This window comes from Vanellus vanellus (assembly GCF_965231255.1).
Source record: "Vanellus vanellus genome assembly, chromosome: 24".
Taxonomy (NCBI): Eukaryota; Metazoa; Chordata; class Aves; order Charadriiformes; family Charadriidae; genus Vanellus; species Vanellus vanellus.
Window position 1 is genome coordinate 6,299,422 of NC_138929.1, and position 20,743 is coordinate 6,320,164.

Genomic DNA, 20,743 nt, shown 5'->3' on the forward strand with positions numbered 1-20,743 from the left:
GTCGGGGAAAGGGTTTCGCGGTACACTGGGCCACCGGGCCCGGGGCCGCCACCTCTTCCCGGGGAGCGGTGCCCGCGTGCTGCGCGGCGCCTCTGCGCCTGCGCGGCTGTTTCCTAGCAACCGTCCCCTCCCCGCTCGAAGCCCCTCCCGCCGGGGGGCGGTTGCCAGGGCAACGCCGCGGCCCGGGGGGTGTCTGTCGCCGCCATCTTGCCCGGGCCTGGTCTTGCGGCGTCACCCGGTTGCTGCGAGTAAGGCCGGCCTGGCGGAAGGGCCCTCCTCGCCACCAGCGCCCAATGAGGCGCTGAAATGAGGACTGAAAACAACAAACCCCCTTCCCCAGCTAGGGAGAGTCGTGTCCCTGCCCTGGAGGTCTCGCAGGAGGCTGTGGCTGAGGGTCTGGTGAAGCCATGCGCTGTGCAGCTCCAGTGGGTAGCCTGTCCTGCTGGGCTGTTTCCAGATGTTTGGAGCAAGGGGATTTGCTTACCCTGCTTGATTTCTGCTCCCACAGGTCTCCTACCTCGAAGGCTCTAAGCAAAGAGACAGCTTTGAACAAAGGCCACATTTTTACACTCTGCTCTTGGGCCCATGCAACACTGGAGGAAAAAACCGGAAGTTTTACTGTCAAATGAAATCAAACATGCATGCTGCTTCCTCTCCCCACATTACTGGGTCCAAAACCACTCGCTTTTGCCTCATGATTGCCTCATTTTGCAACCAAACTATAGTGTTCAGTGGATGTAGAAAAGAATGGAGAGGTACTTTTTGGAAGCAGAAAGCTGGAGATCTAGGGGCCTGGATTCTTGCAAACCATTGTTGTCCGAAAAGTGGATTCATGCCCGTGGTTAACCAATCTCACACGTTCAGGAGAGATGCTGTATTTATTCAGGCCTGGGTGCTCGGTGGATTTTCCACAAATCAAGCACACCCCATGCCGGTCTTCCTGCTATGTTTGTACACAAAAGTTACAAGGTAGTACACTCCCAGTTACAATGATTGGTTAGTAATTTACATATAATATCTGCTATGTCATTCTTTTAATTGTCATGCATGCCTGGGGGAAGGGTCTTCACCCGGGCAAGGGTCTTCTTGACCTGTGGGCATGTTTTTTAGTATTATAATGAAGGCAGTTTACTTCAGGATACCTTAAAAGTAAGTTCTGTTGCCGGGTTGGCCAACTGGATTCTCCTCTTGCCAGGTTGTCATATAATTCATCCTATATACAATCAATCGCAGATGTTAAGGTCCAGAAAATAGGGACTTCAAACAACACAGCGTTCTGTTCATTACTAGTTAATTAAGGCTAACATTGACAATGCTAACATAAGCTAACTTCTTAGGTCAGGATGCCCTACATCACCATCACCCAGGTCCCTTCAGCTGCAGGATGGGAGTGCAGCCCAGTGGCTAGAGTACAGCATCTGCTTGAGCACTGGCTCGTGCAGACTGCGTTCACAAGCAGGTGTCAGGCCTGCCTGTGCTGCCATGGAGTGGGACACACAGGAGGATGTGCGTGGAAGACGGACGTGCTCTGCTCTGTGAGTGAATCCCTGTCCTGATGTTACCTAGCGCCTTTCAGGGGTGAGGGAAGGAAACTTGAATGTCTGGAAGAGATGTGTTTTCCACTGCAGCACAGTTTTAGCTTCTCCTTCCAGTCACTGCTTTTTCCAGGTCAAGAAGTGGCAACCAACGTCTGATAAGAGTTTGCTGCACTTTGGAGCTCAGTGTAGACTCCAGTGCATTGCTCCATTGCAAAGTTTCCTAGTAAAAACAGGCTAAGAGCATCACAACTTGGCCGCATGGACCTCATCTGTTCCCATCCACCACACAGACTTTGATACTGCCCACAAAGCACTTCTGGAGCAATTTGGCTTCCAGAGCTGCATCTCTGCCATGTCCTTTCACTGGTTCCAGTGGGGCTCTGAGCTGGGAAACTTCCCTCAGAGAGACATTTGCAGCTAGTTCAGGTGAATTTAGGACCCATGGATTGAAGACATATCCATGGAAAGGCCTGATGTTAGGCTGAGACTCTGGCCCCCTTATGCTGCCCACTCTGACACAGCGAACCCTCCCCAGAGGTGATATGAAATCTCTCCAGGAAGCCTGGACAAGCAGAGGGTCTCATCGCTGCACCAAGCAAGTGGTTGTTCTTCCAGAATCCCAGTGGGGTGCCCCTAGCTCTCTTCTCCTCCTATGTATGTAAATTTGCAAGCCTGGAGGGAGGATTTCAACTCATCCTGGCTCCTCCTGGGCACTGGAAAGTCTCCTGCCACTGTCTCTCCCCAGCGCTGTCAGACCCTGATAAACATCGCCTAGAGCTGAAGGATCTTGAGTCCCTGCTGAAGGTGAGTCACTGCTGTGCTGATGTGCCTAAGGCCCACTGAAGCCATTGTTTACTTTCTGGCTGACTGTCCCCTCTGGGCTTGCATTGCTGAGATGCTTTTTCATCTTCCATTTGGTTGTCCATGAGAAAAATCCCCCTCTATCCTGTTGTCTGACTGCAGCAAATCTGCTGTAGGTGCCAAGTTAGGGGACACAGCTACTCTGGTTAGGTAGAAGTAGTTCAGGACAGAGGGCAAACCAAGAGATTACAGAGCCTACAAAAAAAGTTGACTTGTGCTTGTGCTGCTGGATAAGTCACACACATATTTTTACTGAATCGTTCTGGCATTCATCATGCTGTAAAGGTTATATCCATGGCAGTGATATTCATGATCACTGCTCTGCCATATGCTGCACCAACATACAAGCTGGGCCAGCATCATGGCCAGCATTTTCTTAGAAAACTTGCTTTGCATTGGTATGTCCTCCTGTACATCTCCACTCCATCTAAAGTGAATTCCTGTTGCAGCTGAACAGGTTTTCTCTGTAGTAAGACAGGCAAGGGATGGGAGGGTGGTTGGCTTCTGATTTAGAACCCAGGTAGCTTTTCTGCAAAGAAAACAACACTTATTAATTTTTTCCCTCTAAATGTGATTTAGGGAACAATTTGCTGTAGAGCTGAAAACATTATCTTCTACTCCATCATTCTGCCTCTACTTCTGTCCTCCCCGGACAACATATGCTCACAGCCTACATCTCCTCAAGGCAATAGCCCTTTCTTGGAAGTGACTTCATATGAGGAGACTCATATGGATGTGAGCAAAAGGAACTGACCCTCAGTTCCCTGATTTCCTTGAGGGAAAGAAGAGCACTAGAGGGTTTCCCACTGTTTTAGTTAGAGGTTACTGGACAAGGTTTTCTGGCAGTAGGTCCTGCCCTGCCTAATTTATTTCCAGGAGGTAACTGAAGACTTACCAGTGCTCTCTGGTAGTAACAACAGTAAAATCATCTTAAGGTACAAGAGACAGTGTGTTTATACAATCATAACAGTAGATCAGGAGTACAGTGTAGGCTTCTTTTGAATGGAAATACTAACTACAGACGTTTTCAAGCACAGAGAGGCTTGCATCTTCTTGTCCTTTCATTTGCAAAAATAAGTAAAATCTTAACTGTTTCCAGGAGCCTGAGATGGACTAGATCTGCCAAAGGATTGAGATATCTCCCTGCATACATGATCTTGCAGTGGTGTATTTCTCATCTGTCCTAATGCAGATCATAATACAATTCTGACCATTATGTAAACCCAAGGGGTTATACACAGGAGTGACCCTTTTTATCCCTATTTCCAAAATGTTCCCCTGTCAGGGAATGATTGACATGTGTCTTGGATGCTAGTGGTAACTTGACAGTGCTAGGTTAACAATTGGAGTTGGTGGTCTGGAAGGTCACTTCCCACCAGAATGATTCTATGATTTTGTGCTTGTCCTGAGCTGGCTGTTGGGCTGCAGAATCTAAAGCAGCCATTGCTGACACAAGGATGGGCTATGCTCCCTTCTCAAGGTGGCTGGGAGAACTTCTGACAGGAAACTGTCTCTTCGCAGTCACAGGTCACTTGGTGACAGAGCACACATGACACTGCAAAACTCACCCTGAGCAGCAATGCATCTTGCCTTGCCTTCTCCTTTCTTGTTTCCACATTTGATCTTAATCTCTTTTTTCTTGAAGAAAAGGCAAGCAGAAGGCAAAGCAGCTCCTCGCTTGCTGACAGTCTGTTCTGACAAGCCTTTAAGTGCTGAATACCATGTTCTGCTCTCCTACCATGGGGATAGTGAAAAGACTCTCCCAAATTCAGGGGTACGTGTTGTGAATTCAAAAGATGTCATGAAAAAGTCCAACCTCTTTGGCAAGGAAGCTGAGCCATGTGTGTCTGTTCCCTTAGACTGATTCGCACCTGCTCACACAGCAGACCCTGCCCACAGTGGGAAGACCTCTCCAGTGGAGCTCATGTTTATATGGATGGAATTCTCCAGCAGAAGACATTTTCCTGACTCGCATTTGAGCATTTGCTTGCAAGGGGCTGGAAGATGTGTGTGGAGGATTTTGGCAGTGTCTCCGCTACCAAGCCAATTGCCGATTAGGGCTCTGGGACGTTCCTGCATCATCATGTTCGGGAATGTCCTGAGGCAGTTCAGCAGCTCTCATTCCTCAGCTGTAACCCTCTGTACAGTTTTTCCTGCTGGTGTCAGCACTGCTTTGGAGAGCTTCTGGACTCCCCTTAATGAATGACTTGCCACAACCCCCTGCCTCCCTCCTTGCCCTCAGTGTCTCTCCAGCAGCTTTCCCAAGGAAAGCCACAGCATAGATGGAAGTAGGAGGACTATGTGCCCAGTGAACCTGTTCACCTCATTCTCGCTCCTGCTATTCTCTGGGACCATTTTCTACCAGAGCCTTTCCCCTCCAGCACAGTGGCATCCAGAGCAAGAGGAACTCCCTTTCCTCCCCTTCTCAAGACCTTGTGGGGCTGCTGCCCTCCCAGGGCCTTTAACAGCCCAGGCTTCTCAACCAAGCTTGGGAGTGGCCACACAGCCCTTCAGTAGCATGAGCACTGAGGCCAAGAGGGCATTCTGGGCAGAGGCTCAACAAAGCCAGGCCTGATGGCCAGGGGCTCTGAAGGATGCCTCCTCACCTGCAAGTGACAGTGCCTGACGGGGGGCCTGGTGCACTGTGTCCCACCCTTCCCTCTTTTGGTAATGTTGAAGGCTCTCCGTGTGCCCCATGCACTCCTGACTCCCCCACAGAAACACCCTCCTTCCTGACTGTATGTGTTGGGAGTGTCCACAGAGTGAAGGACCATGCAGTGACAGTTAACAATTATTGTGTTAACAACCACTGCGCAACCACCCCCAAAACCCCCATCCCAGAACTACCCCAATCAACATCTCTGTTCTTGACTATCTTGAGAGACCATTTGCAGGGCAAAGGACAACACAAAGTCACGGGCTGGGATGCATCAGAACTTTAATGAGTCAAAAGAGGGAAGCGAGATTGCTCGAAGTGGAGGCCCCAGTGCAGGGAGCACCAAGGTTGGATGAGAGACTGTGCCCCATGTCTGTGGCAGAGATCCTGACAGGTGTCTGTCTGCCTGTCCCAGAGGTGGTGCAGGGCCAGCAGGTCCTCCCTCGGCTGGCTTTGTGGGGCTCAAAGCCCAGGGCACCACAAGAGAACAAGGACACAAGAGGGAAACAAGAGAGTGGAAGAGGCGAAAGGCAGGCATGGGCCATGCTTTCCGAGAGCCAACGCTGGCCCCGTCCTTTGGCAAGGGGTGCTGGGGTTGCTCAGACCCTCTGAAAACAACAACCCAATGCTCCGTCCCCACTCCGGTACCATCTTGAGGGTCCCCAGGGACCTTCCTCAGGGCCACGGTCAGCAGCTTTAGCAGGGGAGGCACCTCCTGCCGCAGTAGCGGCTGCCGAAGCCGGAGAGGCCAAAGCCCCCGGAGGAGATGGGCACTCCCTCAGAGCTGAGGATGCTGCCAACGGCAGCGGAGGTGGAGGATCCCACAGCGGTGTTCTGCGGGAAGGAGCTGAGGATGGGTCCGGGCAGGGTCACCACCACGGGAGGAGGTTCGATGACGACGGTGGAGTCCTGGCACTGCCTGACACAGGGCTCATTGCAGCTGTTGGCCAGCGGGGTCGGGCCGCAGGGCTGGCACGGCAGACATGGCAGGCACTGGTTGTAGCAGGACATGTCTTGTGGCTGGAGGTGCACCTGCGAGAAAGAGCAGGGGGAAGCAGACCAGGAGAGATGAGTGAGGAGCAGCCTGTCACCCCACAACAAGGGTCCGAAGGCATGTGCTGGGTGGAGAGCTAGAGTTTCTTTAGGGACACCCACAGGCTTCTCCTTCCCCTCAGCCCAAAAGTGCCCTGCCAAGAGCGACCAAGCCTCGGAAAGTCCTAGCCCATAGCTCAGGGGATACCTCAGCCAAGACCCAGCCTCTTTCCATGCTAGGCCTTCTCCCTCCTTCCTAATTCTATGACAAGGGCCTCCAAGTCCTCCTGTGCCATGTTGGAGTAGGCCTCGGCTGAGGTATCCATTGGTGTGAGACCTCAGCCTGGGGAAGGATGAGAAGCAGAAAGGGCTGCAGACTCACCTGGTTCCAAAGGAGAGCGAGGTGAGAGAAGTGAATGAGAGAAGGTAGCTCTGGGTTTAGTTTTATACTGCTCCTGCACCGCCCCAGGTCTTGAGCCTGTCTCTGTGTGGGCAGTAATTTTCCAACAGACTCATCCTAAATGCAGAATACCGTTCCTAATGACACAGTTTGTAATTTGGTTTCCTTCATTTCCTCCTTTTCATTTCCTCATTTCTGAAATGCCCTTTCTGCCAGAGACACTTCTGTCAAGTGCTGGCATGAGAGGTCCGTGGACTTCCAGGCAGGAACACAATAGCGCTGAGGGCAGAACTCAAGTGCTGAAGAGGTCTCATGCAGGCAGGGGACAGCACCTTGGGCACTTTGTGCTCATTTGCAACGCTTTTTTCAGAAAGGGTTCCAGGTACTCCAAGTGTCTCAGTTCTCAGCTGGTTCCCAGGCACAAGGACTTGCTCAGTCCTTCTCTCTCCCTCTATCCCAGCTCACTCTGACAGTCATTGGTAGTCATTCCTCATGTTGGTGGGCTGTGCTTCTGGTTTCAGCACTCTTTCTCCTTATACTGCTTGGTTTGAGGAGAAATTTCCCCCCTTTCTTGGCCTCCTCTCTGGTGTCTTTCTAGGTGTGCAACCCAGCCTGGGACACCTAGGTGGCTGTAGTACCCACAAGTGACAGGATTCTCACTTCCATATCCTAGACACTGGATAAAACCTCTCGGGAATTGAATCACACGAGTGAGAGCCTGCCTATTGGAGCTTCTCAACAGCTCAAAGCCAATGCTTTTTACCTGTGTCGAGGTGAAGGGGGTGTGGGCAGAAATGTGCCCAGGTGTGTTCAGGGGACACGGAGGAATGGGGCAAGAGGGGATTCAGTCACAGGTAGAGAATTTGTCTCTACTGTTGCACACCCCACTCCCCACCAGTAAGTGCCACTGTGCAGTGATTACAGATACGGAAAGCCTGGCTGGAAGAGAGGAAGGAGGTTACTGAGAGGAACAGCCCAAGATGAAACACAAGTTTCTTGCAGAAGCAGTTCTCGATAGGGAGAGCATTTCCCCCTCTCCTGTATTGCCCTTCTTTTCACTGCCAACAGTCTCCGAGGGAAAGAGTTCTTCTCCTGACACTCCTCATAGGATAGCAGCAGTGTTTGGGGACTGTGGCCATGAATCAGACAATCCTTCCCTCCCAGGCAGTTCCTAGCATAATAGGATTTCCGTGTGGGACATAAAAGCTCTGTGTGGCTAAAGACCAAATGAGTTGTCAACTGTTTGGCTCTTCTTTTGCAGCTGAGACGGTCTGTCCTTCCTCTCAAAGCACAGTGACACTAGATCATCTGTCCTTGTTTTTGGTAGCGACTCAAGGTCTCAGCCCCTGGCCGTCTCAGTGTCAGGTCAGTTAGCTGCAGAGGTGCCCATGGCTTTGACTTGGACACGAGGGTCCTATATCCCATCCCAGACACTGTTAACACTGCAACAGAAGCAGATTCACTCAGGAGTGTCCTTCATGAGGTGCATAGGACTTCCTGGCCTTTCTCCCTGTACATAAAGCTAACCCCATTGTTTTGAACTCCTTAACACTGGGAGGAAGAGATGTATCCTGACCTGGAGAGGCAGGGAGTGGTGACTGACAGTCATGCTAAGATGCTTTGAATGTTGATACACTGAATTTGACTGAGTTACCAAACTGGTGTGAAACTGTCCTCACTAGGCTCTGCAGTAGCAGACTGTGAGCTTTGAAGGAGCATGAAAAGGAGAGCTCAGGAGACAGGGGTTGTGTTTCAGTGCAGGCACCCAGGGCACGTCTCTGCCAGGTCCATGCCATTGCTGTTCAGCTGCTACTGGGCTCCTTTTGGCCTGTGGAACCTGCTGCTCTGTGGTGTTCATGTGCAGAGGAGTGGAGAGAGCCATCACCATGACCAGCACATCCCCTGAGGAGGAGACGTACACAGGGACACACAGACAGATGCTCATGCACACCTGTGTGTATGCACACACTTAAGCATGCATATACACGCAGATATTAGGGAAAACAAATTCTTTTGTTGCAAGAATGAATACAGACACGCAAGTGAGAAAATATATATGCATGCATGAATATATGTGAAATTACACAGATGTTTGCACAGATTAGACAGAGAAATAACCCTAATATGCTGAAGGCATTAGCTGGAGACCCTAGGAGATTGTTCAGAGAGGGGAAATGACAAAACAGACTGACAGATTTGTCCCAAAAGCAAGAGCATCAGGAGGAGGTGATTTAAAATGAGCAGTGCAGCCCACTCACTGGAAAGTACAGTATGACCATCGGAGCATGCTGGACCCCTTATTTTGAACAGGGCAACAAACAACCCCGTGGGAGAATCTCAGGCCATTGTTACTTGCCTCTACAGGATCTCTACACAGCAACTGGGTCATGTCTTCAGCCAGCAATGATGCATTCCTGACCTGAAAATGCTTGGGTCTCTCATCTCAACACTTGAAAGGAGACTCAAAGGGAAATGGCCATGGGATAAATCACAATATGAAAGCATTGAACTGTGGAAAACCAAAACAGAGCCTGCACCATTGGCTGGTGTGTCTTCAATTAGAGAGTCTGTTGGAAAATTACTGACTGTATATAGCATGACTGCGCACCTGGGGCAGTGCTGGAGCAGTATAAAAACCAGCTGAAATACCCAGTCTTTCATCCACTTCTCTCACCTCTTTCTCCTTGAGGATCAGGTGAGTCTGAAGCCCTTTCTTTTCTTTCTTTCCTCTGAGCAGCGTTCAGCTCCTCACCCAGCCTGTGCCTTGTCTCTTTCATGGTGGGGTGACAGGCTGCTCCTCACTCACCTGTCTGCCTCTGCTTTCCCCTTCCCTCTCTTCCAGGTGCACCTCCAGCCACAAGACATGTCCTGCTACAACCAGTGCCTGCCATGCCAGCCCTGCGGCCCAACCCCGCTGGCCAACAGCTGCAATGAGCCCTGTGTCAGGCAGTGCCAGGATTCCACCGTCGTCATCGAACCTCCTCCCGTGGTGGTGACCCTGCCCGGACCCATCCTCAGCTCCTTCCCGCAGAACACCGCCGTGGGATCCTCCACCTCTGCTGCCGTTGGCAGCATCCTCAGCTCTGAGGGAGTGCCCATCTCCTCCGGGGGCTTTGGCCTCTCTGGCTTCGGCAGCCGCTACTGTGGCAGAAGGTGCCTCCCCTGCTAAAGCTGCTGACCATGACTCTGGGGAAGGTCCCTGGGGACCCATAAGATTGTACCGGAGTGGGGACGCAGCATTGGGTTGTTGTTTTCAGAGGGTCTGAGCGACCCCAGCACCCCTTGCCAAAGGTCGGGGCCAGCGTTGGCTCTTGGAAAGCACGGCCCATGCCTGCCTTTCGCCTCTTCCACTCTCTTCTTTCCCTCTTGTGTCCATGTTCTCTTGTGGTGCCCTGGGCTTTGAGCCCCACAAAGCCAGCTGAGGGAGGACCTGCTGGTCCTGCTCCCTCTCTGGCACAGGCAGAAGAACATCAGGACGGATCTCTGCCACAGCCATAAGGCCAAGACTCCTTTCTGCCTCTGGAGCTCCCTACAGTGGGTCCTCCACTTAGAGTGACCTCATTGCCCTCTTTTGTCTCATTAAATTTCTGATGCATCCTAGCCCATGCCTCTGTGTCATCCTTTGCACTGCAGATGCTCTCCCAAGATGTCCAGGGAGAAAGCTGCTCGGGTTGGTTCTCGGAGGGATTTTTTGTGGATGGTTGTGCAGTGGTTGTTAACACAATGATTGTTAACTGAAAGACTGTGGGCAGCCTTTCCAAAGCAGCCTTTCTCTGGAAAATGCCTGGGCATCGGTCTGCTGGTGCTATGTGGTGGGTGATTGCCTTTGCTTCACTTGTATTTCCCTCTTTTTTCCCTTCCCTTGTTAAACTGCCCTGATCTCAAACCCGGAGTCTTTTGAGTGTCTTGCCCTTCCAGTTCTTCCCCTATCCCACTGGGACAGCAGATCAAGAGAAGAGCTCATGGGTGCTTAGTGCTTGCCAGGATCAGCACATCACAAACACACACGTTGTCCTTGTCCTGCTCCTTCCCAGTCTGTGCCCAGGGCTTCCTGGGAATGTTTCTGGGGAGAAGAAGTCAGGGAGAGACTTTGGGCAGGAAGGGAGGTAGCGGGTGCATGTTGACTGTCTCAAAGATCTGAGCAGGAGCTCTCTAAAGCAATATTGTGACCAGCAGCAAAGGCTGCAGAGGGGCTTGCAGCTGAGGAAGGGGAGCTGCTGAGAACTTCTGCAGGACATAGTTGGGCAAGAAGGCACATGTCCACCCAGAGCTCCGAATGGCATCTGGCTTGGTAGCAACCAGCCCTGTCTCCCCACGAATTCTTCAGCCCCTGACAAACAGCAGCCCAAAAGCAGGGCCAGGAAAAGGAGCCTTTGCAGTAACCCTATCAAAACACGTGTGACTCCCAGCACTGCTTCAGGACACCAAGGACTGTCATCAACATCCTGACCAATATGAGCAGGACCTGAGCTAGGAGATGTAGTGACTATTCCACTCTGCTCAGCACTTCCCTGATGGCATCAGAACACTACTGTAATACAAGAATGCTCTAATGCAAGAAAGACCTTGTACAAGTGGAGTGAGTTCACCAGAGGGTGTCCAGGAGAGTGAGGAATTGGATCAGTTCCTTGGGGAGAAGCTGAGGGCGCAGGGCTTGCTGAGTGTGAAGAGAAGGCAAGACCTAAGACCAGCTTTGGAGTAGCTATGGCGAGGTCCCCCAAGAAGATAGATCAGGCTCAACAGTCTGCCAGTGTGTGGTTGGAGGACTAGAGACAATGGGCTTATGGTGAAAGGTGAGAGGTTTGGACTCTTTAAGAGGAAAATGGTTTTCACCAAGAGGAGAGTCAAACAGTGGAAGAGGTTGCCTAGGGAGGTTGTGCAGTAACCTTCCTTGGACGCTCATGGTTGATTCAGCTTGGAGCAAGGGATTGGGGGCCAAAGACCTCTGGAGGTCCTTTTCAACTTGATTATGCTATGATCCTATGCTGCCAGGACCACGTTTTTGTGCCTCTGACCACTGGGGATGGGGCCTGCAATAAGGAGGAAGGGCTCAGCTTCCTTGCCGAGGAGATAAGCTGCGTGCAGGAGATGTCCTGAATGCTCTGTGGAAGGAAACAAAAGATTACAAAAAGCATCTCTGCAACAGTTAGAAGACCACAAGGCCTGTGGACCCCAGATGTTGGGACAATGCTTTCCCAAAGATGTTGTGCCAGTATGTTCCCTTACTGTTCTCATTCTTTTGTTTTCCACCCAGTCTTCTCCTCAGCCCGCAAGTCTGAAGCTCAATGCTTTTATTTAGGACAGGTTCTCCTAGGCTTTCCTGTGAGGTGTTGCCTCTGCCTTGTCAATAACATATTCATAGCTCCTCTTCCTCACTACTTGCTTCACAATTTGAGCTTACTAAGGAAAAGAAAAGGTATACACAACAAAGTGATGGTACTGACCTACATTGAATAATGCTATCATGATATACCACACTTAGGCAGAGAAGTTTAGCAACCACAGGGTACACCCAATTCATGACTAAGCATACTCAATGCAAATCTGTTGCCAGAGACTGCACAACCATCCCCAATAACCCCCTCCCAGAACCACCCTGAGGAACATCTCTCTCCCTTGGCATCTCAGGAGAGCATTTCCACGGAAAGGGATGACACAGAGACATCGGCTGGGATGCAGCAGAACTTTATTGAGTCAAAAGAGGGAGATGAAGACAATATGAATGTAGGTCCCAGTGCAGAGAGCACAGGGGCAGAAAAGAGTCTGTGCCCTGTGACAGTGGTGAAGATCCCAGGAAGTGTCCATCTGTCTTCCCCAGAGATGGAGCAGGGGAAGCAGGCTGGCTTTGTGGGGCTCAAAGCCCAGGGCACCACAAGAGAACAAGGACACAAGAGGGAAAGAAGAGAGTGGAAGAGGCGAAAGGCAGGCATGGGCCGTGCTTTCCAAGAGCCGACATTGGCCCCGTCCTTTGGCAAGGGGTGCTGGGGTTGCTCAGACCCTCTGAAAACAACAACCCAATGCTCCGTCCCCACTCCGGTACCATCTTGAGGGTCCCCAGGGACCTTCCCCAGGGCCATGGTCAGCAGCTTTAGCAGGGGAGGCACCTTCTGCCGCAGTAGCGGCTGCCGAAGCCGGAGAGGCCAAAGCCCCCGGAGGAGATGGGCACTCCCTCAGAGCTGAGGATGCTGCCAACGGCAGCGGAGGTGGAGGATCCCACGGCGGTGTTCTGCGGGAAGGAGCTGAGGATGGGTCCGGGCAGGGTCACCACCACGGGGGAGGGCTGGATGACGACGGTGGAGTCCTGGCACTGCCTGACACAGGGCTCATTGCAGCTGTTGGCCAGCGGGGTCGGGCCGCAGGGCTGGCAGGGCTGGCATGGCAGGCACTGGTTGTAGCAGGACATGTCTTGTGGCTGGAGGTGCACCTGGGAGAGAGGGCAGAGAAAAACAGAGCAGGGGAGATGAGTGAGGAGCAGCCTGTCACCCCACAACGAGGGACCCAACTCATGAACTGGAGACTAGAGCTGGAGGCTGTGCAGGGAGGCCCACCTTTCCCTCAGAAGAGCCCCACTAATGGTGACCAAGCCCAGGGAGATCCCCATCTACCGCAAGCTCAGGGGACACCTCAGCCAAGACCTAACCTCTCTCCATGCCATACCCTCTGCTCCCATCCCTCCCCCATGGCAAGCAATTCCAAGACCCTGTGTGGGACAAAGGGGCATGCAAGGGCTGAAAATCCCACAGGAGGAGTAGAACGAGAAGAAAGGACTTCAGACTCACCTTATTCACAAGGAGATAGAAGTGAGAGGAGTGGATGACAGAGTGAGGAGAAGGGCTGCTTTTATACTGCTCCTGCACTGCCCCAGGCCCACAGTCACTGCGCGCGGGCAGTAATTTTCCAACAGACTCACCTCCAAAGCAAAATATCCTACCTAATGGCACAGATTGTGTTTTGTTTTCCGTCAACACTGCCGTTTAATTTCCTCATTTCTGTCATGCCCAGTAGACCATGGAAGCTCCTTTCAAGAACAGGGATGAGAAGCCCAGGGATTTCCTGTGCAGGAACCCATCAGTATGGGGCCGAAGAAAATCCCCAGGTGGAGCCTCATGGAGTTGGGTTCTTCCTCACTATCTGAGTGGTATGTTGGGGCTCAGGACAGTGCCTTGTTCCTCCCACTCTCCTCACACCACCATGCACTTTGGTAGGACGCTTTGAACCTTGACCAGCAAGAGACACAATGACTTGGCCACTTTTCCAAACACACTGACCACCCTGTGAGCCCCCTGAGCTGTGGGTGTGCTGGTAAGAAGGGTCGCGCTAAGAGAAGTGACCATTCCTTCCTGGAGATATGCTTGAGTACAGCTCAGTGCTTGGATACTGTTTTTCCCCTGGACATGGATGGAGCTGCCCTGGCCACAGGGTAATTCAGCCCTGTGTGGGACACAGGCCTGCAGATGGCATGCACTCCTGGCTTGGTCTCACCCCAAAAGGCTGACACACAGCCAATCCAAAATTAGAGTGTGACTCACCACGGTTAGGGAGAGTCTATCCCAGGAAGGTTGCCTACTGAAGGCATTCCCTTGCCCTCCTGGGACGCGTCCCAGCTGCCTCCATGTCTGCAGGGCAGGGAAGCGCGGCACCTTTTTGATGTAGTCTGAGAGCTGTTTTTGAACACAGGGACATTCTGAGCACATCTCCTCCCTGAGCATCCTCAGGCACGTGACACTGCAGGGTCCTGCCCGGCCTCGCTCGCTGGGGAGTTGGGGGAAATTTCCTTGCCTCCCCAGTGGTGCTGGGTTGTGCTCCAAGCTGAGGAGTCCTCTGGGGCATGGGAAAGGAGGCATGCTGAAGCCCTGGTGCCAGGAGAAGACATATTGCCTGAGATGCAGGGATGAGTCCCAGCCAGCGGGGAGATGTTTTCTGCAAGTCTTTCTTTCCCTTTACAGAGCATTCATGAGAGCTCCTCACCACAGCCCAGTCTCTTTGGCCAGGAAGATGAGACCTGTGCATCCGTTCCCTTCAACACTCCAAGTGTTCTCTATTGCTGACCCTGCCCCAGGGGACAGATCTACCCACAGATATTGAAGGGCTCTAAGCCCATAGCATAGTTCAGTCCCCAGTCCATACTGATGCAAGGGGTTCTTCCTTTCCAGGTGCAGGATTTGATATTTCTTTTTTTTTTAATGCCATGAGGCTCCTGTAGGCCCATTCTTCAAGCCCATCTAGGTCTGCCTGTTCAGCAGCCCTGCCCTGGAGCACATCAACTGGTATGTACAGGTCAACTTTTCTCAGGCAGTCCTTGATTTGATGTCCACCCACTGCTGGGAGGGGTCCCCCCCTCCTTCCTTCAACTCTTTCAGTGGGCACAGCAGCCTGGGAGACCTTGTAGGTGAAGACTGAGAGAGAGAAGGCATTGAGTTCCCCAGCCTGCCCTCTGTCCACAGTTCAGGAAATCATCTGTCCCAGTCAGCAGTGGGCCCCAATTTTCCTCCATCAGTCTTCGACTACTTTTGTAGTGGATGGTGTTATCCTTGATGCTTTTTGCTGTGTGTCTGGATACCCTTTCGAAGACTCAAAGCCAGCTGAGCTTTGCCTCAATATTCTTTATTCATCTGGGTAGCCCTTTGATGGAGTCTGGTATGATTATGCCTCTTCTACTAAAGAGCCATGAGCTCGACACATTTCACGACAGTAGTGGTCCCAGCAGTGCTGAGCAGAGAAGAGGGATCACCTTCCGCAATGCAGCCCAGGATGCTGTTGGATGCTGTTGCTGCAAGGGCATGTGGCTGCTTCATGGTGTTCACAGGGACCCATGTCCTTGGCTGAAAAGCTGTTTTGCAGCCCATCGGCCCCAGCCTGTAGTGATGCATGAAGTCTTCCTCCCTCACTGCAGTACTTTGCATGAAGAGATTTTTTGATTTCCCTTGCCTGAACTTCATGGCATTCCTCTGCCCGTGTGTCCACCTTCTCGACATCCCTCTGAACATCCGCACAGCTATGTGCTGTATCAACACCCTCCTCCTGTGAGTGGTCTGTCATCTGCAGGTTTACTGAAGATGTAATCCTTTGAACCCTGCAGGTCATTAAAAAAGGGATTAACAATACTGGGCCTACTCTGGATCCCTGCTGTGCACCAGGAGTGACTGGCCTCTAATTGGACTTCATGCCCCTCATCACAGCCCTTGGAGACCAGCAGATGAACAACATTTGCTGCACTTCCCTCACCCACCAGAGGCAGGTACGTCATCAAAGAAGGCCATGAGCTTGGTCAGGCCTGCTTTCTGCTCCATAAATCCATGCTGACAGCTCACAGTCACCTTCTTGTCCTTTCGTCTTGGGAAATGGCTTCCAGGATGATTTGCTCCATCACCTTTGCAGGGATTGAGGTGAGGCTGACCAGCCTGTTATTTCCTGGTTCATCCTTCATGTCCTTCCTGAAGACTGGAGGCCCATTGGCTTTCTTCCAGCCCTCAGATGCATTCCATGACTGCCTGGGCATTCAAAGGGAGTTCAGAGTGGCCTTGTAGTGACACCATGTCAGTCCAATCTGTTTAAATGTCTTCCAGACCTTAGTCTCCTCTACTGTGGGTAAGTCTTTCCCACTCCTGACTTTCCAAGGAATCTCAGGAGCCCAAATTCTTAACAGCAAATCCTACCAGTAGAGACCAAGGCCCAAAAGCCTTGGAGTAAACCTTCCTGTATTCTCTGTCCTCAGAGAAGCTGCCCTGTTCAATGCTGGGGTTGCCTTTGCCCAAGCCTCACTTTTGCTGGTGACCTACCTGGAAGAAGACATTCTTGTGCTGTGTGCTTTGCCTGATTCAATGCCAGGTGGGCTTTGGCTTTCCTGACCCCAACCCTGCATACTCCAGACAGCCTGTCAAATATTGTCCCCAGAGCAAAGGGCATCAAGATGAAGACAGCTGAAAATGTTTGCATGGAGATGCAATGGCCAGTGACTGTTGGAGTGAGCTGAGTGAGAGGGAGGAGAAAGAAGCAAGTGGCATCTTTATACATCTATAGAGCAGCCATTGGATTCTCTGCTGATGTATGTGGAGTGGGGCAGAGATGGACGTTTCCCTGCAAAGGTAGTTGCAAGCAATTGCGCTTCACTGCCCCAAGCCAACATCCCCTGCCTGCATGGGACCCCAACAGAACTTGGGGGTCATCTTCTGCCTTCACTGACTTGATTCAGCCCAGGATATCATCTGGCCTCTCATCGTGGCACATGAAAGCAGCCTGAATAACAGATGAAGTATGCCAGAAATGAGGAAATGAAATGACAGCATTGATGGAAACAAAACCAGAACCTGTGCCATTAAGTAGGGTATTTTGCTTTGGAGGTGAGTGTGTTGGAAAATTACTGCCTGCGTGCAGTGACTGTGGGCCTGGGGCAGTTCAGAAGCAGTATAAAAGAGGGCCCTTCTTCCCACTCTTTCATCCACTTCTCTCGTCTCCATCCCCTTGGGAACAAGGTGAGACGGAAGCACTGTCTCCTCCATCTCCTCCTCCTCTTTCTCTGGGATTTCTCAGCACATACCTTCTCCATTTTCCTATGCTGTGTCTTGGAACTTCTTGTCATGGAAGAGGGAAGGGGGCAGAAGGTGTGGACGGAGGTTGGGGCTAGGCTGAGGTGTCTCCTGAGCTATGGGCTAGGTGGGGAAGTGCCTGGGCTTAGTTGCTCTTGGCAGACTACTTTTGGGATAAGAGGAAGGAGAAACCCATGGACGTCTTTACACCTCTAGCTCTTGTCTCCAGTACATGATTTTTCTCCCTTGTGTTGAGGTGACAGGCTGCTCCTCACCGACCACTCAGGCTTTCCCCTTCTCTCTCTCCCAGGTACACCTCCAGCCCCAAGACATGTCCTGCTACAGCCAGTGCCTGCCATGCCAGCCATGCCAGCCCTGCGGCCCGACCCCGCTGGCCAACAGCTGCAATGAGCCCTGTGTCAGGCAGTGCCAGGACTCCACCGTCGTCATCCAGCCCTCCCCCGTGGTGGTGACCCTGCCCGGACCCATCCTCAGCTCCTTCCCACAGAACACCGCCGTGGGATCCTCCACCTCCGCTGCCGTTGGCAGCATCCTCAGCTCTGAGGGAGTGCCCATCTCCTCCGGGGGCTTTGGCCTCTCCGGCTTCGGCAGCCGCTACTGCGGCAGGAGGTGCCTCCCCTGCTAAATCTTTTGCCTGTACTGAGGCTTCCACTCAGATAGACCTTGTTTTTCTCTCTTGACTCATTAAAGTTCTGTTGCATCCCAGCCTGTGTCTCTGTGTTGTCCTTTTCCCTGCAGGTGCTCTCCCAAGATACTCAGGGAGACACATGTTGCTCAGGGGTGGTTCTGGGAGGGTTTTTTTTGGGACGATTTTGCAGTGATTGTCAACACAGGCTTGCATTGAGTATGTTTCGTCATGCATCATGTGATCCTCAAGTTCCTAAACTTGTCTGCCTTTTTGGGTCAGCATAGAATTACCCTACGTAGTTCAGTGACTACTATCCACTTTGTTGTGCATACCTTTTCTTTTTCCTTGATATGCTCTACACTGTCATGCAAGTAGTGAGGAAGGAATGTGGTATACACAGGCATTAGCTTCCCAGAAGAGGGCAGGAGAACTCATACTAACCATAGTATTCTCAAAGGGAGTAACACAGTGCAGTGGACTGCCTTATCGTAGAACCATAATATCAAAGAAACATAGAATGGAGTGGAAGAGACCTTTAAAAATCATTCAGTCTGATCTAAAGATCATCTATCCCTCCTGGCATGTCATACAATGTCATGCTCAGGAATAAAACTCTGGGCAATCTTTCCAAACTAGCTGTTCTTCAGAGACTGGCTGGGCATGGGACCGATGGTCCTAGGTGCTGGGTGATTGCCTTGCAATAATTTTTTTTTCCCCTCTTTTGTCCATTCCCTTCTTAGACTGTCCTGATCATGATCCCAGAGTGTTTCACCCTCTTCCAGTTCTCCCCCGGCCCACTGGGGCAGCAGTTAAACAGAATAACTGGTGTGAGCTTAGTGCTTGCCAGGGTGAACACACAACACAGATCGACAGGCAGTGCCTGGCATTCTTGTCCTGCTCCTTCCCAGTCTGTGCCCAGGGCTTCCTGGGAATGTTTCTGGGGAGAAGGAGGCAGGGAGAGAAGCTGGGCAGGAAGAGAGGCAGTGGGTGCACGCTGAGTGTCTCAAAGGGCTGTCCAGGAGCTCTCCAAAGCAATGTGGTGACCAGCAGCAAAGGCTGCAGAGGGGCTTGCAGCTGAGGAAGGGGAGCTGCTGAGAACTGCTGCAGGACATAGTTGGGCAAGAAGGCACATATCCACCCAGAGCTCCAAATGGCATCTGGCTTGGTAGCAACCAGCCCTGTCTCCCCACGAATTCTTCAGCCCCTGACAAACAGCAGCCCAAAAGCAGGGCCAGGAAAAGGTGCTTTTGCAGTAACCCCATCAAAACACATGCGATTCCCAGCACTGTTCCCGCACATTGAGGACTGTCATCAACATCCTGGCCTATATGAGCAGGAGTATAGCGAGGAGATTGATGGGAGTGATGATCCCACTCTGCTCAGCACTCCCCTGATGGCATCTAGAACACTGTGTTGAGTTTTGGGCTCTAATGCAGGAAAGCTCTTCATAGAATCATAGAATGGTTTTGGTTGGAAGGGGCCTTGAAGATCATCAGGTTCCAACCCCCGTCCTGTAGGCAGGGACACCTCCCACTAGGCCAGGTTGCCCAAGGTCAAGTCCAGCCTGACCTTGAACACCTCCAGGGATGGGGCCTCAACAACCTCTCTGGGCAACCTGTTCCAGTGCCTTAACACCCTCAAAGTGAAAAACTTCTTCCTAATGTTTAATCTATACCTGCCCTCTTTCAGTTTAAAGCCATTCCCCCTCGTCCTATCGCTACATGCCCTAGTAAAAAGTCCTTCCCCAGCTCTCCTGTAGGCCCCCTTTAGGGACTGCAAGGCCGCAATAAGATTTCCCCAGAGCCTCCCCTTCTGCAGGCTGAACAGCCCCAACTCTCTCAGCCTCTCCTCATAGGAGAGGTGCTCCAGGGCTGGCAGGGCTGGCATGGCAGGCACTGGTTGTAGCAGGACATGTCTTGTGGCTGGAGGTGCACCTGCGAGAGAGGGCAGATGGAAAAAATGTAAAAAGGGTGGTTGAATAGCAGCCTGTCTCCCCACAATGAGGGAGACCCTATCCCTCAGCCCGAGAGTCCTACGAAGAGCAAGCATGCCCAAGGAGGTCCCCACCTAGCCCATAGCTCAGGAGACATTTCATCAAAGCCCATCCATGCCACAGCTTCTGCTCCCTTCCCTCTCCCATGGGAAGCAAACTCAAGACCCAGTATAGGACAAAGAGGCAGGTATGGGCTGAGAAATTCCAAAGTAGGAGGAAGAACAAGAGGAGGAGGAGGAGGAAAAAAGAAAAGGAGGAGGAAGACAAGAAAGGGGTCCAGACTCACCTTATTCACAAGGAGATAGAAGTGAGAGGAGTGGATGAGAGAGTGAGGAGAAGGGCCTACTTTTATAGTGCTCCTGCACTGCCCCAGGCACACAGTCACTGCACGCGGGCAGTAATTTTCCAACAGACTCACCTCCAAAGCAAAATATCCTACCTAATGGTACAGATTATGTTTTGGTTACCATCAACACTGCCGTTTAATTTCCTCATTTCTGACATGCCCATTAGGCCATGGCAACTCTTTTGAAGTATTGGGATGAGAGGCACAAGGATTTCCAGGGCAGGATCCAGTACACACAGAATATGTCCCCCTGTGTTCTGGAGGTGCCCATGCAGATGGAGGCGTGGGTCTGGGGAAATCTGGTGAGGTTGTTTTCAACTCTCTATGCAGGAAGGTGCGCTTGTCTTCCCACCAACGCAGTACTCCCCTGGGTGCCCAAAGGCTCCTGCAAATAAGGCCATGCTGCATTTTTCTCCCTCGCTGCCTGCTTCCCTGCTCATGAAACCATTGATCATTGCCTCTCCAGGAAGGTGGGCTGCACCATCTGATTTCTAATGCCTTCACTTAATGAAATCTTCACCTTCCTGGAGACATTTACTGGTTTCTTTGGCAAAGTCTTCCCCTCTCATTGCAGTCTCTGGAGTTCCCCAAACAATGCCCTCAGCAGGCTTGCAGACAGAGAACATTTCCCTACCAAAACCCCTGATTACTCAACAATCTCTGTGGAGTCAGGTCCGTCCCCTCTTACTATCAGAGGCGTATGTTGGTCACGGGACAGGACTCACTTTTCTCACACCACCAT

The 20,743-nt window shown here is 51.8% G+C and overlaps 4 protein-coding genes across 4 annotated transcripts; 2 read left to right on the forward strand and 2 right to left on the reverse strand.

Moving 5' to 3' along the window:
• Positions 1-5,751: 5,751 nt before the first annotated feature.
• LOC309681283 (feather beta keratin-like) lies at positions 5,752-6,066 on the reverse strand (the record flags this gene model as incomplete). The annotated part of the gene is made up of 1 exon (XM_082495124.1): positions 5,752-6,066. One exon carries the CDS (start codon positions 6,064-6,066, stop codon positions 5,752-5,754), a length of 315 nt encoding a protein of 104 aa, XP_082351250.1.
• Positions 6,067-9,350: 3,284 nt separating this feature from the next.
• On the forward strand, positions 9,351-9,656 carry LOC309681314 (feather beta keratin-like; the record flags this gene model as incomplete). Its single annotated transcript, XM_082495161.1, has 1 exon — positions 9,351-9,656. The coding sequence occupies one exon, from the start codon at positions 9,351-9,353 to the stop codon at positions 9,654-9,656; it is 306 nt and encodes a 101-aa protein (XP_082351287.1).
• A 2,919-nt stretch (positions 9,657-12,575) lies between these two features.
• On the reverse strand, positions 12,576-12,890 carry LOC309681324 (feather keratin 1-like; the record flags this gene model as incomplete). The annotated part of the gene is made up of 1 exon (XM_082495174.1): positions 12,576-12,890. One exon carries the CDS (start codon positions 12,888-12,890, stop codon positions 12,576-12,578), a length of 315 nt encoding a protein of 104 aa, XP_082351300.1.
• Positions 12,891-17,344: 4,454 nt separating this feature from the next.
• LOC309681076 (feather keratin 1-like) lies at positions 17,345-17,659 on the forward strand (the record flags this gene model as incomplete). Its single annotated transcript, XM_082494879.1, has 1 exon — positions 17,345-17,659. The coding sequence occupies one exon, from the start codon at positions 17,345-17,347 to the stop codon at positions 17,657-17,659; it is 315 nt and encodes a 104-aa protein (XP_082351005.1).
• Positions 17,660-20,743: the final 3,084 nt, after the last annotated feature.